Source organism: Aspergillus welwitschiae, assembly GCF_003344945.1.
Source record: "Aspergillus welwitschiae strain CBS 139.54b unplaced genomic scaffold BDQ94scaffold_119, whole genome shotgun sequence".
NCBI lineage: Eukaryota > Fungi > Ascomycota > Eurotiomycetes > Eurotiales > Aspergillaceae > Aspergillus > Aspergillus welwitschiae.
The window spans coordinates 1-15,079 of NW_020798813.1; the positions used below are offsets into that span (position 1 = coordinate 1).

At 49.1% G+C, this 15,079-nt stretch overlaps 11 protein-coding genes across 11 annotated transcripts; 6 read left to right on the forward strand and 5 right to left on the reverse strand.

Moving 5' to 3' along the window:
- On the forward strand, positions 1-1,580 carry BDQ94DRAFT_155558 (Zn(II)2Cys6 transcription factor domain-containing protein; the record flags this gene model as incomplete). Its single annotated transcript, XM_026768487.1, has 3 exons — positions 1-354; positions 403-630; positions 677-1,580. Coding segments are annotated over 3 exons (1,234 nt in total), but the record flags the coding sequence as incomplete, so codon positions are not given.
- On the forward strand, positions 1,581-2,235 carry BDQ94DRAFT_155565 (uncharacterized protein). The gene is made up of 2 exons (XM_026768488.1): positions 1,581-1,760; positions 1,870-2,235. Exon 2 carries the CDS (start codon positions 1,899-1,901, stop codon positions 2,073-2,075), a length of 177 nt encoding a protein of 58 aa, XP_026619440.1. The 5' UTR covers positions 1,581-1,760; positions 1,870-1,898; the 3' UTR covers positions 2,076-2,235.
- A 1,297-nt stretch (positions 2,236-3,532) lies between these two features.
- BDQ94DRAFT_155567 (uncharacterized protein) lies at positions 3,533-6,009 on the reverse strand. Its single transcript, XM_026768489.1, has one exon. It carries the CDS (start codon positions 5,932-5,934, stop codon positions 3,625-3,627), a length of 2,310 nt encoding a protein of 769 aa, XP_026619441.1. The 5' UTR covers positions 5,935-6,009; the 3' UTR covers positions 3,533-3,624.
- A 271-nt stretch (positions 6,010-6,280) lies between these two features.
- Positions 6,281-6,699, forward strand: BDQ94DRAFT_155568 (uncharacterized protein). Its single transcript, XM_026768490.1, has one exon. It carries the CDS (start codon positions 6,476-6,478, stop codon positions 6,629-6,631), a length of 156 nt encoding a protein of 51 aa, XP_026619442.1. The 5' UTR covers positions 6,281-6,475; the 3' UTR covers positions 6,632-6,699.
- BDQ94DRAFT_164498 (uncharacterized protein) lies at positions 6,635-7,112 on the forward strand (the record flags this gene model as incomplete). The annotated part of the gene is made up of 2 exons (XM_026770025.1): positions 6,635-6,792; positions 6,926-7,112. The coding sequence occupies 2 exons, from the start codon at positions 6,635-6,637 to the stop codon at positions 7,110-7,112; spliced, it is 345 nt and encodes a 114-aa protein (XP_026619443.1).
- Positions 7,113-7,667: 555 nt separating this feature from the next.
- BDQ94DRAFT_18421 (uncharacterized protein) lies at positions 7,668-8,698 on the reverse strand. The gene is made up of 2 exons (XM_026774589.1): positions 8,278-8,698; positions 7,668-7,992 (listed from the first exon to the last, which is right to left on the reverse strand). Exons 1-2 carry the CDS (start codon positions 8,653-8,655, stop codon positions 7,966-7,968), a joined length of 405 nt encoding a protein of 134 aa, XP_026619444.1. The 5' UTR covers positions 8,656-8,698; the 3' UTR covers positions 7,668-7,965.
- Positions 8,699-8,788: 90 nt separating this feature from the next.
- On the reverse strand, positions 8,789-9,144 carry BDQ94DRAFT_164499 (uncharacterized protein; the record flags this gene model as incomplete). The annotated part of the gene is made up of 2 exons (XM_026770026.1): positions 8,789-8,877; positions 8,907-9,144. 2 exons carry the CDS (start codon positions 9,142-9,144, stop codon positions 8,789-8,791), a joined length of 327 nt encoding a protein of 108 aa, XP_026619445.1.
- Positions 9,145-10,408: 1,264 nt separating this feature from the next.
- BDQ94DRAFT_155573 (uncharacterized protein) lies at positions 10,409-11,152 on the reverse strand. The gene is made up of 2 exons (XM_026768491.1): positions 10,991-11,152; positions 10,409-10,941 (listed from the first exon to the last, which is right to left on the reverse strand). Exon 2 carries the CDS (start codon positions 10,870-10,872, stop codon positions 10,492-10,494), a length of 381 nt encoding a protein of 126 aa, XP_026619446.1. The 5' UTR covers positions 10,873-10,941; positions 10,991-11,152; the 3' UTR covers positions 10,409-10,491.
- Positions 11,004-11,292, forward strand: BDQ94DRAFT_164501 (uncharacterized protein; the record flags this gene model as incomplete). Its single annotated transcript, XM_026770027.1, has 2 exons — positions 11,004-11,026; positions 11,136-11,292. The coding sequence occupies 2 exons, from the start codon at positions 11,004-11,006 to the stop codon at positions 11,290-11,292; spliced, it is 180 nt and encodes a 59-aa protein (XP_026619447.1).
- A 1,159-nt stretch (positions 11,293-12,451) lies between these two features.
- On the reverse strand, positions 12,452-13,442 carry BDQ94DRAFT_18369 (uncharacterized protein). Its single transcript, XM_026774473.1, has one exon. The coding sequence runs from the start codon at positions 12,813-12,815 to the stop codon at positions 12,624-12,626; it is 192 nt and encodes a 63-aa protein (XP_026619448.1). The 5' UTR covers positions 12,816-13,442; the 3' UTR covers positions 12,452-12,623.
- A 6-nt stretch (positions 13,443-13,448) lies between these two features.
- Positions 13,449-14,449, forward strand: BDQ94DRAFT_155579 (uncharacterized protein). The gene is made up of 2 exons (XM_026768492.1): positions 13,449-13,906; positions 13,964-14,449. The coding sequence occupies exons 1-2, from the start codon at positions 13,688-13,690 to the stop codon at positions 14,183-14,185; spliced, it is 441 nt and encodes a 146-aa protein (XP_026619449.1). The 5' UTR covers positions 13,449-13,687; the 3' UTR covers positions 14,186-14,449.
- The last annotated feature ends 630 nt before the right edge of the window (positions 14,450-15,079 follow it).

Genomic DNA, 15,079 nt, shown 5'->3' on the forward strand with positions numbered 1-15,079 from the left:
GATGCCCAATTCTGGCTGTCACCAGGAAAAATCCCCCATGAACTGCGAGTCATGTAAACGGCGCCATGAAAAATGCGATAAATCCTTGCCGCAATGGTATGCCTTCCCACGGAGCCCAGTGCATGGTGCCGAGTCAGTTGACCAGTGCAGTCGAAGTTGCAGCAAGCGCAGCGTCTCCTGCAAATACACAATCACAGCAGAAATCGAGGAAGGGCCTAAGTATTGGCGGCCTATCAGACCGAAACTGAACTACTTGCCGCTTAACAAACTCATTGATCTTATTACCAAGCTCTACGAAAGTCTGGAACAGCGCGGCATGAGAGACTACACAATCTGGGCTCAGAAGCTGCCTCTGTAAGTAATTCTAACCCATATCGAAGCCAGAGCTGATATCATATACAGATTCTATTCTATGGCAGGCTCCGATAACTTAGTAATGAGCTCGCTCCTCACCCTATCCGCATCCTTGTTAGCTACAATAGAGCCGAAGGTGGGAATAAAACAGACATATTTCTACTTTCGTCAGACTGCAATCGAGCAACTACGAATAGCTTCTAGCAAGCTTTCAACAGAGAACTATGATAATGTCCTTGCGGCTACCATCCTGTTATTATGGGCAGACAGTGAACGGTATAGAATCCCTTATTGCCAATACTACGGATACTGATAAGTTTAGGCCAAGCTGGATAGTATTGTGGACTGGTCTGAAATCTGTCTTCTATTCTATGCCGCAGGAATGGAGGCACAAGTCTGAGCTGGCAAATTTCCTCGAGACTAAACAATACCTTCGAATCTTGGAGTCGTCTTCTATCGTGAGCTGTCACTTCAATAATAAGAATCTATCTGGCCTTGCCGACATAATTACGGTCCTGCAACATATCCAGGGACAAGTTGGGCATATGGAAAAGTACCACAATCAGGTAAATAAACTGGTCAAATTTCTGGAAGAATTCCTTGGCGATATTTGTTCTCTTTCATCAGATCAGGCTTTCCAGCGCATGCACATTCTACGACAGTGGCTCTTTTGGCTTCCTCCAGCCATGCTGCGAGGTGGCATTGGTGACACCCTTGGTCTAGCGGTTCTAGCACAATTTTTTGCTGTGGGACTCAACCTGCACTGCTTATTTCCAGAGCTAGGATGCCATGACCTTGGGTCATTAGCTGTGGACCCTATTAAAGAAATTGACCGTACTGTCCGTGCGCGCAACATGGCGAAGCCTCACGACCCGGACGTACAACTGGCCATGTACCTCATGGGCATGGCCCAAAGCATCGCCACCAAGTATCAGGATCGTCTTATCGCCGACGAAAGTGCTGTGGGACTATAAGAGTGACGTGATTATGTCATGTATCTGGGTCCTCTTCAGCGCAGTTGGAGCATCGGTGTTTCTGTTAGCCGTCGTGGCGAGGAAGGCTTACCGAATCGCATGGACTGAACATGGGGAAGTACTAAGTCATCATTCTGGTGTGTGCTCGTACGTTCAGTTAAGCTGGTACAGGAGTCTAAAAGGAGGGGCTAAGTAGCAAATTGCAAGCAAATGTATTATAGTTTCATCAAGTAATGGACATCTCAATGGCTTTCGGTTCCCATATATATCAATTTGCGTGTGCGAACAGTTTCCGCCTTCGGCAGCGAACAGTCAATAGAAGCCTTCCACGGAGTTTGTTGGTCCTTCGATTTCCCCGGTGTGCTGGATTCAAAGAATTTAAGTTGAGCTACGTTTTTCGTTTCATTAGCTGCCCGTATCCGGATCCTGGATCTATTCATACTCCGTCTCAGTCAGTCTGGAAGACCGTGGCTAGGCGGGAACTGCATCTTTTGCCTGTTGGCAGCTTCACAGTTAGCTACGCTTGGAGCTTTTTATTTACCTAGAGGTTCTCGGTTGACCAAGTCGCGGATGCACGTAATGGTGCAGTATGGTCGCGTAGAATGTCCGTCTTTGCGAGCAGTCCATTCATGGTCTCGGTCGGCTCGGGTTCTTTCACTTCTACTAGCTGATTGGTGGTGGTTGCCTAGGCCGCCGCTCGATCCGCTGCGCGACGCCGCTGCTGCAAATGGCGAATGCGATTTTTGATCACTGCCGCTGCCTTAAGCGGATGTGTACTTCGATGTAGATGCGCCTGGTTGATAAGGAGCGCAAGCGTCAAGGTTCGTGGTACTAATACCGCAGTGACTATCCCTGCAGTTCGCCGGACCGCAGCGGTCACGATCGAGGAAAAGTGAGGGCCACTGCGGGACGTACGCAGCGGCCCACCTTGTCAGGTGAGGAAGCCAATTAGCAACTATTTTTGGTATGGCAAAGCCGCCTGCGGTGCACAGCCAGCTGCGGGAGATTGCTTCGTAACCAAATAAGAACCTGGCCCATTAGAGCCCCAAGGCCCACTACTGTACAAAGATGTCCGCGGTGCAGTGATAAATTGATCTACAGTAGAGCGCCGCAGTCGCGCCGCAGTCACCCCTTGTGCAGCTTCGCCGGACCGCAGCGGAAGAAACCGAGTAACCCCTCAGGGCCACTGCGGGATGTACGCAGTGATGACCCACCATTCTAGGTCAGAAGGCCAATCAACATTTACTTCTGGTACTTGGCAAGGACGACTGCGGTTCAGCTGGAGGTCGCTTCATATCCATTGGACATCCGCGTCACTAGGCCCACAAGCAGTAGACGTTCTTTGTAGTCTCAAGGAAAGACGCAGCAGCATGCTGCAGGCTCCTGTGCGCAACGTTCTATGATCGTATTGGCTCTAGGTCAAGCCTTCTAGGAGGCATGCGTTTCGAAGAGGCGTTTCCCATGACTCTATGCTTCTTATTTCTATTTAGGTTTCAGAACAATTCTCACGTGGCTATTTTCCTCACAAGAGGATTTTCATGAGCCATTTCATCCTGAAAATCTCCTTCTGGCCTGATACTTCCATGTCCCATAATAACTTATGATCTCTCACATATCAACTTATTTCCATAAGTTGCTACTTGAGTATCGCTACCTGAAATAATCCATATGTGTCGTAGGGCAACAGAGAAGGCTTTTCATGTATGGCTAGCCGCTCGGAGACGTCATTCTCGAACCAATCTAGCTCATATGTATACAAAAGTCTTAGAAAGAGCGACATATGTTTAAAACCAGTCCTGAGAATGCTCTCACATTCCCCCGACCGACATAGAACAGTGACATTTACCATATTGGGTAATTTCGGCTCGGTTTCGGCTCGATCCAGGACCCGGGAGACCAAAGTCCTTGAGAAAAAAGATATCTTGACAGCCCACTGAGATTAAGAGCGTGGATCCTGAGCGAGTCTGCAGACGCCAGAGTATCCAGCAAAGGGAGTCCAGATGCTGTCACGGCTAACGTGTTTTGCGCAAATCGAAATAGTTATCTTGCTTGTTTTAGCGAAATGTGAAAATGTAACTTCGTGCAGATAGTATTCACAGGTTGGCGCTGAGTAAATGCCTGAACATTTAGGGACTCATCTACTTGGCAGACTGTTCATAGGGACTTCAAGTTATAAAGGTAGCTACTGTATAAACAATGATCCTGCATGTACTTGAGAATTTTTCCATTAATCACATTACTGCCAGTCCATATTATTCATTCACGCGCAGGCGTGCAATTCCTCTCACCTTCATTATTAGACAATACAAAGTCGCTTTCGCTTGTGCAGTTCTCCACGCGGATGCCTCCCGGGTGACTTCACCCGCCTTTTCATAGGTCGGTGATTCAGTTTCGAGCAGTGAAAGTCAATGATCAGGGCCCGTCCCAGCTCGGCGTTCCATAGAATATTGTCCGACCGGAGGTCCTGGTGTAAGACTCCCAAGGAACAGATCTCCTTCTCAGACCTCGCAATCTCACGTGTGATCGTAGTGTCACGCTCTATCTTATGTATGGGCTCACCCCCCCAGGCCATGATGAGCATGTGGCAGATCTCACCAGCTCCATGTACGAAGTAGGATTTGGCCAAATCGATTGCCCCCAGAAAAACAGGAACAGCAGAAGCCTGTGCTTGGTCGAGTACACGGTATACGACTTCCTCACGTTTGACCTCCTCCCACCGTCGGGAAGTTGTGCCTTTACCGACCATAGTATATCCATATGCCGTACAGGTGACTTTGAATGGGACTCCCGATGCGCCACAACACCCCATTGGTGTACAGTCTCGGTCGATATTTTCATCTAGTTGCTGTTTGAGTTGCTTGATCAGCGTTTTGGCATTGATGGGGTGTTGGCTGCTGTCCCCCCCCTGTCGGTGGAGCATGACATTTGGGCAATTAACATCCAGCTGACCACCTCGTTGCAGGCTACGTAGACATTTCTGGGTGCAAAACTGTGCGGTGTGCTGCTGACCTTGGCTGCCGATCGGGGTATATTGATCTCCCGCCAGATGTGCTGATCGTTGAGCAGATGGAGACGAAGGAGAGGATGCAATCTGACTGAAGCCACGCTTCCTTCCTCCTGGAGCTTGATCTGCGTCCGAGTCAGAATCATGACGTGGTGTCAGATTCGGCGACGCGCAGCTAGCTCGAGACCGGGTGGGTATTCGACGGGTGTCGGCAGGGGGGGGAGCAGGAGACGAAGACGGTATATATTCTGATGTAGTAGGTTCGGAGCTCGTATACTCCGATGCTGTATATTGTGAATCGGGCGGGTTTTGTTGCAATTCCGATTCCGGGATCTGGGAACGTGTGTGATCGAAACTTGTCTTCCATTTTGGCAGCTTCTTTGTGGCATTCCGCCACTCCTGGTCACGATATTGTGAGCGGAAACTCATGAGGCATAAACACAAGACCCGAGCAACAGCTGTTAGCGGCTGTTGTAAAGAACCCAGTTCAACATCCGGGTTGACCTCCATGTTGGGTTCACAGAGATGATAGTATAAGGTGCCCGGATTATCATAGGGGACCCGCAGCAAAACCATTGCGAATCCATTAGTCAGATATGAGTACTCGAGCCCTTCCTGGAGCATGACATGATACTCCTGAACCACAGCCGAACCGGTTAGCCAGGCCGCATTATATCTCAGTTTCTCGGGCCCCTCCGTGGGAACGGAGTCCGGTCTGACCACTTCATCCCAGAATTGCATCGGTCGCAAACCCACTCGAAGATTCTCCACGGATAGTTTATGGGGCGGCTTGTACTCAACTGTCATAATAGTTGTATTTTTATCACCGTCGACCCGGTGGATGCAATATTGATCCGGTCGGGAATTCGCTGATTTATCCGTTTTAGACTGGTCGGCGTCAACCGCATCGAGGGCATTTGCGTGGTTATCGAACTGAATTCCATTGCCTAACTGAAATTCCTCTCGAGCAGCACGTATCCTGCAGAGTTCCGTGATAATATCACGGACATGGTTCTCCACCCCGAATCTCTCATAGCTTTGCAGATCCTGCTCACTGCTTATAGCTCTCTTCTTGAACTCTTCCCCAAACCCCTTTAGGACAGTACGCGACGGAAACACTTGGGCAGCAGGTTGTCCAGGCGGTGCTAAATAAGTACAAACAGAGTGGTAGATCCCTTGCTGTATGGCTGTGCACTCGGTCCAAGGCAGAAGTTGCAGCGGACAGCGCTTCCCCTTAGGCGCCGGAACCGTTCCCGTCGTAGAACGGGACGGACTTTCGACTCTCAGGCACAGAGAAGTATAGTTGTGGCAGTATCGAATTAGCTCTGCAAAGGTGGTTCGTCGTGTTTGCTCTCTTTCCTGGTCCCTTTCCTGCTCTGCTTGCTGCTGATGTTCCTCGGCTTGTCGTTGGCGTTCCTCTGCTTGTTTCCTAAGCTCTGCTTCCCGCTGACGTTCCTCCTCTGCTTGTCGTTCGCGTTCCTCTGCTTGTTTCCTAAGCTCTGCTTCCCGCTGGCGTTCCTCCTCTGCCAATTTCTTCTCTTCCTCAGCCCTCAAATAGAGCGCTTGGTAGTCGGGTGGGCTGCTGTTTTCCATTTGCTTCATGGGGTTTATCAAAAAGTGTTCATTCGGTTGACGCTCAACTAGGCGGGCATGCGGAGAGGTCGCTTGGCCTCGGTCGGTCCCGGTCTTATTTTTTTGCCGTTCCAGTCAATCATAATTGGTGGCTGTGCGGAACCCTGGCCTCAAGTAGCCACAACATGCATGGTTTACCTGGCGTATTGCCCCTTGCAAATACGGCCGCCGGCGAGTGCATGAAACTCGCAACTTACGTGTCCAACACTTTGGAACAAGAGTGCAAGTTGTAAACACCATCGTTGGCGCCCCATTATTTAGGGCCCACCGTTCCCCTATCGTCTTTGAAGCCCCACCGCTTTTAAAAACCCATCACCTTTGCACACCCATCGCTTCTGAACACCCATCAGCTTTGATTAGCCATATTTATTGTTCAGTCTATCGATCCGATTGTGGGATCCTTTTCGGGCTCTTGCGCTATTAAAACTTGCATCCCGACTCACCTTTTGTGACCAGCCGAAAATGGCTGCCCCCCAAGAGTGAAGGGCCCCCCGCAGTTGTCATCTTATAAATGACAATCCTGTCTCCTTCCCTTCTGGCCATTGATGCTCCTCAGCCATTTCTTCTTCCTATAACCTCAGCCTGCCGTCGTCGCCAGTCATCTCACGACCCTCCCCTCTCCTGGTCTCTCTTTCCAGTAGACCGGTCGCTTGACTCCCTCCCTTGAGCCATGGCGCGCTGTTCACCACATCACAACATTGGCCATAGCAGCGACAACGACGGAACCGATAGCAGTGTGTCTTTCCGCCTAGACTCAGACAACGCCGTCGGTGTGGATTCCCCGATAGACATCACCGATGTCACAACTCCAACTTGCCTCTACGGCGAGTGGGTGGAGACAAGGGTCGAACCTGTCGGAACTGCTCTAGGCAGCGGTCTACGGGGAGGAAGTCTCGCGGGAGTGAGAAAGGATCTCCTTCTCCAAGCCGCATGAACATGGACTCAGGCTGCATCTCTAAAGGTGGTGGTGTAAAGTAACGCCAGCCGTGCCCGATACCCTGAGCAACAGTGTTCCCAGTCGAAGTCCTACTGCTTTAGCAGGCGTCGCGAAACAAAACGACAATTCGGACACCAGCTCTAGTGATGATGATTGGAGTGACAGTTACTCTGCCAATGACTCTGACACGGACCCTGATATTTGGTTCTAGTCGAAAGATTGATCGACTCAGCAATTTGAAGACACAGGTCATAAGTACACGGAATCGACCACTGCATGCCCCCCTGCGGCGTGTACGGGAGGGGATGGGGGATAAATTCAAGCCACAGAGCACCTTCCACAGCAAACCTATCTCATAGGCAAAGTGATGACGTGGCCCACCTCTTTATCAGTAGAAGACGAGTGGAAGCGATAGAATGAGGTCACTCGAGGCTGCACGGATGTATTATAATGTCCTGGAAGGCAGCCCGCGTCGGGGAGGACGACCAAAGCGAATAATTTCCGCGGACAGGACGAGCTGAATTGAAGACTCTCCCAGGAAGAAAATGGTGGTATAGGCGCCTCCCCATCTCCTTTCTACGTCGCCCTCACCGTACAAAGCCACCTTGCGGGCAGCCGCAGAAGACATCGGAACTGCAGATTAGCCTCGCACATGTTTCCACTGTTCAAGTAATACTCCCACGACATGACACTTCCGGGTTGAAATTTAGGATGATCGATACTGCGAATACTGCAATGAACCGGTATTCACAACATCCATTGGCGGAGACACGTCTAAGAAAAGAATCGCCTAAGCGTACGATAGACTATCCTGATAGTCCGCTCTGAGTGTATATATGCTCTTCTACGGCAAGATACTTCCCTGTGATGGGCCGTGTTCAACAGACCCGAGTGTGTTATAGAAAATGCACCTTTGGCACGCCCTTAGAATATCTTGCCACGTCCGGTACCAATATCTGTGCTCTCGGAACAATATTGATTATCATCTACTCCATAAGCGGAACATGGCCAACGCGCACTATGTATCATCAGAGTGGTCTCAGAGCGCATGTTCTTCAGGCCGATTAGGTCGTACGAATTTGGATGGACGACTGACGAGGTCGTCGGCCTAGCGTGGACGCCAGTTAGCGGTCCTACGCTTGTGCCGGTCGCGCGACCAGCGTCCTAAGAATATGTGGGTCGGGCGCACAGGGTCTGGCGTACCTGGTACTAAGTCACAGGACCTACGCATCGCGCCGAACGATACAGTTCGTCAGCACCCAGGTCCAGAACACCGGCCCTCTGTTCCGATGCAGCCGATCTGTATGGTCGCAGGACACTGGTCGCACGACCGGCACAAGCGTAGGACCGCTAACTGGCGTCCACGCTAGGCCGACGACCTGGTTGGTCGTCCACCCAGCCACTCGTGGCTGGCGACATACACAAAGCATCTCGGGCTCGGAAACGATGAAAAGTTCAATACGTACGTGATAAGATATACGCACAGTCACGTGGCCTGTGTATATCTTACTAACGGGCCGTTGAATAAACCCCGAAGAAGCCGAGGGAAAGAAGGCCCTGGGGGGAAATGTCCCTGGGGTGGAAAGCCCCTGAGGGAAAGAAGGCCCTGGGGAGAAGCATCCCTGAGGTGGAAATCCCTGAGGGAAAGAATGCCCTAGGGGGGAAATGTCCGTGTGGGAAAGGACCCTAATGAGAAGCTTTCTCGTCGGGGGTGGGTAACTGCCGCCTCTGGGTAACCTTAACCATCTAAACATACATATCTATTCTTTCAGTGCACTACAAAGATACTTTCCCCCGGATTATACTGTACAGAGATTTCAATGTCAAACATTCTTGTACTGTAACATATCTAAGGTTCAAAGTGCCCGCTACCACCGCTCTAATATCTTACATCTTGGCCTCCCCTATCTCATACTGAGCAGCTAGCTCGCCCCAAGTTATTTCTCTTGGTTTTGGGTACGACATGTCCTTAAGAGCTCGTTAATATCACTAATATTACAGTAACAGTCGTAAAGGTTGCCTACCAACTCTTCGCGCGACGGATGCCACTGACTGTTGGAGTTGAATTTGGAGACCTGGCCATTGTGCTTCAGGCGGATAACCAGTGCAATGTCTGCTTCACACAAGTTGCAATACTCAAAAGCTTTTAAGAACAGGCTGTTCCTTCGTCGATTACGTCGTTGATATGTGGATCGTTTGCTACTGGATCTCCGCCGTCGGATGCTTCTCTTCTTCGCTGCCATTATATTGATCAGGCTTTTGAAATTTCCTCGAGGTCTATTAGAGCCGGGCCAAGGGCTTGTGGATCTGGGGATTATTTATTCGAATATATACAAGAAACCTATCAGACATTGGACCTTTTCTAGAAAAAAGACATGCGCAAAAGCGAAGATGGGCAAAGTGGGAAATACATAAGGGCCACGACTTTGAGCGCTACGCACCAGACTTTTTGACATAGAAGTCAGCATAAAAGTACTGATCTAAATACTAGATACATGAATCCTGATACTCGAGATCGACTCCATTTTGATATCGCTCATTTGGATGCAATACCTGGCAAATCATCCGGCAAAGGCCGCTTCTCAGGTGTGAAGAGGTTAATGGCAACTAGTGGCTTAGATAATCGAAGATAACCTACGCATGAACATAAGCTTGTGCTGCCTACCAGCCTACGCTGGCCTGAGCTATTTATGTATCGGTTATTGTTGAGTACTGAAAAGCAGCCTACTCCAGTATTACTTGGGCTTTCAGATAACTTATATTATAATATAGCCTGAGCTTATAGCTAGCCTATACTAACTATTAGCCTCTGTTAAAGATACTGATTGTTAATACAGGCCTTTCATTAGCCCAGGCTGGATAGGAGCCTAGGCTGGCTAGTAGCCCATGCTGGATAATAACCTAGGTATAGAATGCTCCCAGTAATACTTAGGCTTCCAGATAGCTTATTCTATTCAATAGCCTATCCTAGAAAGCATTAATGGATAATATAGGCCCTTCATTAGCCCAGGCTGGCTAGTAGCCCATGCTGGATAATAGCCTAGGTATAGAATGCTCCCAGTAATACTTAGGCTTCCAGATAGCTTATTCTATTCAATAGCCTAGGCTTACGGCCATCTTATACTACTCAATAGCTTATGCTAGAAAGCATAAATGGATAACATAGGCCCTTCATTAGCCCAGGCTGGACAGTAGCCTAGGTATAGGATGCTCCCAGTAATACTTAGGCTTTCAGATAGCTTATTTCATCAATCCATCACCCATATTACGATCAGTTTGTTTACGGAAGCTGCCACGTATTCTTGCTCGACTAAGACGGTTGGCCCTGCTTTTGATAGAATGTATATGTTTATCGCTTCAGCACTGACGGGTGGTCTCCCAGAGAGACGCGATATAGGTACTTAGAATTATCTACGTCACTATTCATCATCGCGCCAAGAGAAGTACCCACGGGTATACCCATGTGGGTACTTTCTTGGCATTTGTTGAAGTGAGAATAGATTGATTGATTTGGTTACTACTTCTATCCTTACAGGGGCGGGATGCCTCATATATATATATCTCTGTTCCCGATCCCTGCTAATGTGACATCACGTGATATTCAACAGCATTATTGCCGTTTGAAACAAAATGACGCAACCCAGTACCGTATAATGACGTATCTCTCCAAGGACTCGCGAGTACCCTGCTGGGTATACCCACGGGGTATATCCAGCTGGGTACTTTTCTTGGCATTTTACTAACATGCGCCTAGGACGACAGAGCTCTGGGTACCTGGAGCAAGGCCCACTATGAGACTTATTTGCATCTTCTGGAGGTTTCCGGTTATTGCAAGTTGCGTCCACAGGAGAGCTAGAATTTGCCCACAGAGCCGTCAGTCTGTTCCTGAAGCCTCCCCTCCCACACCTGCCTGTGAATAGCTTATGGAACAGATCGAGACGGTCCTGCTCCTCCTCATCACACGGTAACATATAGACTCCTCTCCGATATCCGTGATATGTGCGGCCGTTTTCTTCGAGGAAGAGACTTCTGTCCGGAGGCTTAAGAGATAAATAATGGGAGACAAGGGTCCCGGCATCAGTCACTCACTGATTCAATATAAATGACGTATAATCAGCACTTCAGGTGTGATAATCTTCTGGGGGAGGAGTGGGGTTGGTTGAAGGAGGAGCTGGAAGGAAATGAAGACAAAGTGAGGGCAAGGAAGAGACCAGGGAGAGATACTTGCCATAAGAACGGCTCATGCTTGGAGACCCATTGCATACCAAGTACTCGCTGCTGGTTGGGGCTTTTCTAGAGGGTCCTTGGTTGGTAATGAAGCGAATATCCATAGCGTCCGGCTTTTGTCCGAAACCGCGCATTTTCGTACGATGCTGCGACTTGAAAGGTGAAGTGGTCGCGAGATGGTGAAGCCAAGATGACTGGCTGATGCAAACCCCGACCGTTCCCAGATATGAAATTCGGATGTCAAAAAGTTAGTCCAACAAGAGGGAATCTGTCTTGTCCTGCTAAGAATATGACTGAACTGAATACATTTGTAAAGTGACCAGCATCATTGTCGGCAAAAGAATACCGACTTTGGCCAACAGAAACCAAGAGTCAGGTAGCGCAGAGAAAGGTGAAGTTCGGTTCCGCAGATAGACCCAAAAAGGTAAGGTCGATTGTCACGTGACCAGAGCATGTTAACCATCATGTTGGCTCTACGCTTCGGCGGCCGTAGCCAAAATAAGGTCAATACGATGACTCTTTTTACTCCACTTCCTCGAGCCAGTGCATGCAATCCGCTGGTCATCGCAGTGTGTCTAATCATAACAAATAGTTATGGGTCTTCTCATTGTTCTCCCCCTTTGACGTCTTCGGCTGCAGCTGAGTCATCATCAGTTGTAGGATTGGAGTCAAAATCTTTTTCTGAGTCGGCTCATTTATCCTAGGATATCGAAAATCAGAGTAACCACATGACCTCGTCCTCACGGCTTGGCTCTTTGGCTCTGTGGATTAGTTAGTCATCATGGAGATTCTAACTATCTAACCAACCACATAGATCAGGAATCCATTGTTTGCCAGAGCTCACAAGGCTGAGTCATCATCATGATTTAACTATCTCAGCATGCATGAAGAGTTCGGAGATGGACCGAGTGGAGCGCAATAATTTAGCAGTGACTCTGGGATTCGAGCAGTACCCAATTTAAGATTATTAGCCAGCAATCCATGGGTGACATAAAGACCGGGACAATAAGCCCACTAGGTACTGTAAGTGATCCAATATAGACCACGATTGAGAGACCGACATCGGGAAAAGGCAACAAGCCGACGGTTACAAGCCTTATCGGGCAATGGGACCCTACCGCAGAAAAGCCAGCGCCCACAAGCAGGAGCATTCAAGCCGAAGCTTCCTGCCCAGGGACGGAAAGCTAGTGACTTTGGTCCCAGTCCTTAGAACAGTTGTCCGCAATCCTGGTCGGACCTTGGGCCGCGGACCGTGAGCCAACTTGGCCTGCGGACAGCCAACTGGCGTCCCGAACGGTTCGCTATTCACGTGGGCTACTGATCTGAAGCTTATGGTCCACTATGGACATAGAACCTATGACAAAGGTCTTAGTCACTCTAATTCTCTATTCAAAGTCCAACTACTGTACTGTCCCATCCTCTGTCCAGAGTGCCGCAGTCTCCTTGGTTCACGCTGTTCCCTCAGATTACTGCTGCTCGCCTAAAGTGACTACTGTCATAGAAGTTCAATCGTAACGCCAGTGTCGATTTCAGCCAGCCTAATATTTGCCACTAACCCCATGCTAAGGCTTTGACTCACCTGGCTTGCAGCATCATCGACACTCCTTCGAGTAGGCTTGTGAAGGGACAGGCTGGAGAGTAGGTAAGAATAAATAAACATCATGAGAAGCTCGCTTTGGTATGGCATGAATTATGGGATTTTCGGCTGAGGAATGTACCAGAAATTTCTTTCACAGTCTCTGACCGCAGTGCTTATCCGACCATAAGAGCCTTCGCCGAATCACTAGTCGAAGGTGGTTCTTAATGCTCTAGGCAGACGTGCTGGTGCGCAGCGGATGCTTAGGCATTTTGGAGGCTTGGCTACTTGGTGCCGAACATTCTCCGGATCTAGTCCACGCTTCTAGATCCGAGATGTCTCCACAGCCATTGCCTCAGGCTATTATGGCCAGGCTACACCGCCCGGCCCTACCGCTTGACTCCACGAGCCCCGGTTGCTGTTCTGCCGTTCTTTGTTCCTGTTGAAAATAAGTAGTCTTTTGGATAACCAAATAGAGCCTTTTCCTAAATTCTTATAACTAGTGTAGCAGCCGTCGCTTGTGGCCCTACTATCCTTGGCTGGGAGGGGCTACAAGGCGGCCTAATGGGTATGCACCCGTGCTGCGTGCTCACCCTTGGTGAAAAGAATAGGTGATCGTGAACTGGCATCCCGTGCGCCGGCGTTTGAGACCGACACTAGTGAGGTACTTCATCTCTGACCTCCACTCATTGGTGCCGTGTTATCCGAAGCCGAGAGCACCCTTATATCCCATCATTGTAAGAGATGGGCTATGATGTCTATTTAGATTGCCTGTCTGCCACCCCGTTCCTCCTTTCGCATACAGATTGGATCGCTGTCACCCAACGTCATCACCCCAGCTCACCCCAGCTCACCCTCTCCGCGCGACCTCTCAGCCGACCGGTCGGCTATAAGAGAAATGGAAACTGCACACATCTGTCTCGCGCCTTTACAGGCTTGGATCCCCCATTGTTTGGCAGTGCAAGACAAGACCGATATCCGCCATGGCAGCACGACCGCGAAGAATACAGAAACGTCTTTCGGATAGCCTGAAATCGAAGCGCCAACAACAGAGTCGCCGAAAAGATAACTTGTTCTTCAAATCCTTTGAGTACTGTCACGAGTGTGATGCGGATATATTCATCATGGTCCGAAACAAGAAAACTGGCCAAATCCTATTCTTTAACTCCAACAGCAGCTGGCCCCCATCACTGGAGGAGCTGGTACAATATTCTCCTATGACAATATTTAGAGTACAATTCTGATAAGATGATTTATAGGCTTCGTATTATCCAAAGCCGAAACAGATCACGTGGAAAGAACTAGCTGCCAGATACGCGATCAAAGAGTCGCAGAACGTACTGAGTGACCAGCAACAAGCCCAGGCAACTGAAAAAGTTCATAGTGCTGTAACGGGGTCGAGAAATGAGAGTGAGGTTGTGGCATATAGAATAGATTGCGAAGGCCCCGGAACCGCGAACGACACTAGAGTTTGCAGTTGAGCCTCAACTGGTACAGTAAAGCAGACAGTATATACCCTGATTTATCATGTTACCTAGGTCTTTGTCGCGAGGGTTTGGATTGCTTCGTTTCTACTAAACGGATATAGCACGGATGCTTATTGGGCTCCGAGCGTACTCCAGCATTTCTGCTGTATTATTGTGTTGCTCAGTATAGACCTTATTGACCAGATAGCCAAGGCCATGCTGCCTAGTATTTAGCCGGAGATCTCAATAGAGCGTGTCAATTATTCCAGTCCAGCTGTGCTCGGTTTCCTACCTCATACTCTACTCTAAGCTTGTCCAGGTCTTCGGGCTATATTTGCTACACCAGCAAATTATCTGACCAGACTACTTTGTCAGGTCTGAAGATTAATCTGGAATGTGTTTTTGTCTGGAAAAATAGCTAGTCTACAGAGACTCTACATTTCTGGAGGGGCTATGGTAGTCTGCTAAGACTTCATCGGTCCGGGAAGATAATTCTGTCCTTTTGGACCATAATAGTCTAGGCAGATGTACCTTATCTGATGGGAATATCTGAGTCTGCTAATAGTTATATTAGTATGAGAGGATAGCCCAGTCTTTCTGGGCCCCAGGAGATACTGACCTGGATCCTTGGGGAAATTGGAACTGTACGCAAAAGAAATAGAGTCCGACCAGGCAGAACACTGAGTTCATTGGTTGATTTGGGTAACAAAAGAGCATTGGGGATTCGGGGCGCCCCAGAATACATGTCTGAGCGGAGCTAAGCCTTAGCGGACACCATGGATGTGAAACAAGCGATTGCAGGTCCTGATAGGAGGCTGTGGGTATTGAAGACTGGGGGTAATTGAAGACTGCGGTCAAGTGAAGACCGGGGGTAATTAAAGACCGGGGGTAATTAAAGACCGGGGGTAA

What these genes read in the sequence shown, in the direction of transcription:
- BDQ94DRAFT_18421 (XM_026774589.1), bottom strand. Translation starts at nt 8,655, where the DNA reads ATGTTTAGATGGTTAAGGTTACCCAGAGGCGGCAGTTACCCACCCCCG. An exon ending in GGTGGACGACCAACCAGGTC is followed by an intron (nt 7,993 to 8,277) that starts GTCGGCCTAGCG and finishes CGACCTCGTCAG; the next exon opens with TCGTCCATCCAAATTCGTAC.
- BDQ94DRAFT_155568 (XM_026768490.1), top strand. Translation starts at nt 6,476, where the DNA reads ATGACAATCCTGTCTCCTTCCCTTCTGGCCATTGATGCTCCTCAGCCA.
- BDQ94DRAFT_155567 (XM_026768489.1), bottom strand. Translation starts at nt 5,934, where the DNA reads ATGAAGCAAATGGAAAACAGCAGCCCACCCGACTACCAAGCGCTCTAT.
- BDQ94DRAFT_155579 (XM_026768492.1), top strand. Translation starts at nt 13,688, where the DNA reads ATGGCAGCACGACCGCGAAGAATACAGAAACGTCTTTCGGATAGCCTG. An exon ending in CCCCATCACTGGAGGAGCTG is followed by an intron (nt 13,907 to 13,963) that starts GTACAATATTCT and finishes GATGATTTATAG; the next exon opens with GCTTCGTATTATCCAAAGCC.
- BDQ94DRAFT_155565 (XM_026768488.1), top strand. Translation starts at nt 1,899, where the DNA reads ATGCACGTAATGGTGCAGTATGGTCGCGTAGAATGTCCGTCTTTGCGA.
- BDQ94DRAFT_18369 (XM_026774473.1), bottom strand. Translation starts at nt 12,815, where the DNA reads ATGCCATACCAAAGCGAGCTTCTCATGATGTTTATTTATTCTTACCTA.
- BDQ94DRAFT_155573 (XM_026768491.1), bottom strand. Translation starts at nt 10,872, where the DNA reads ATGTTACCGTGTGATGAGGAGGAGCAGGACCGTCTCGATCTGTTCCAT.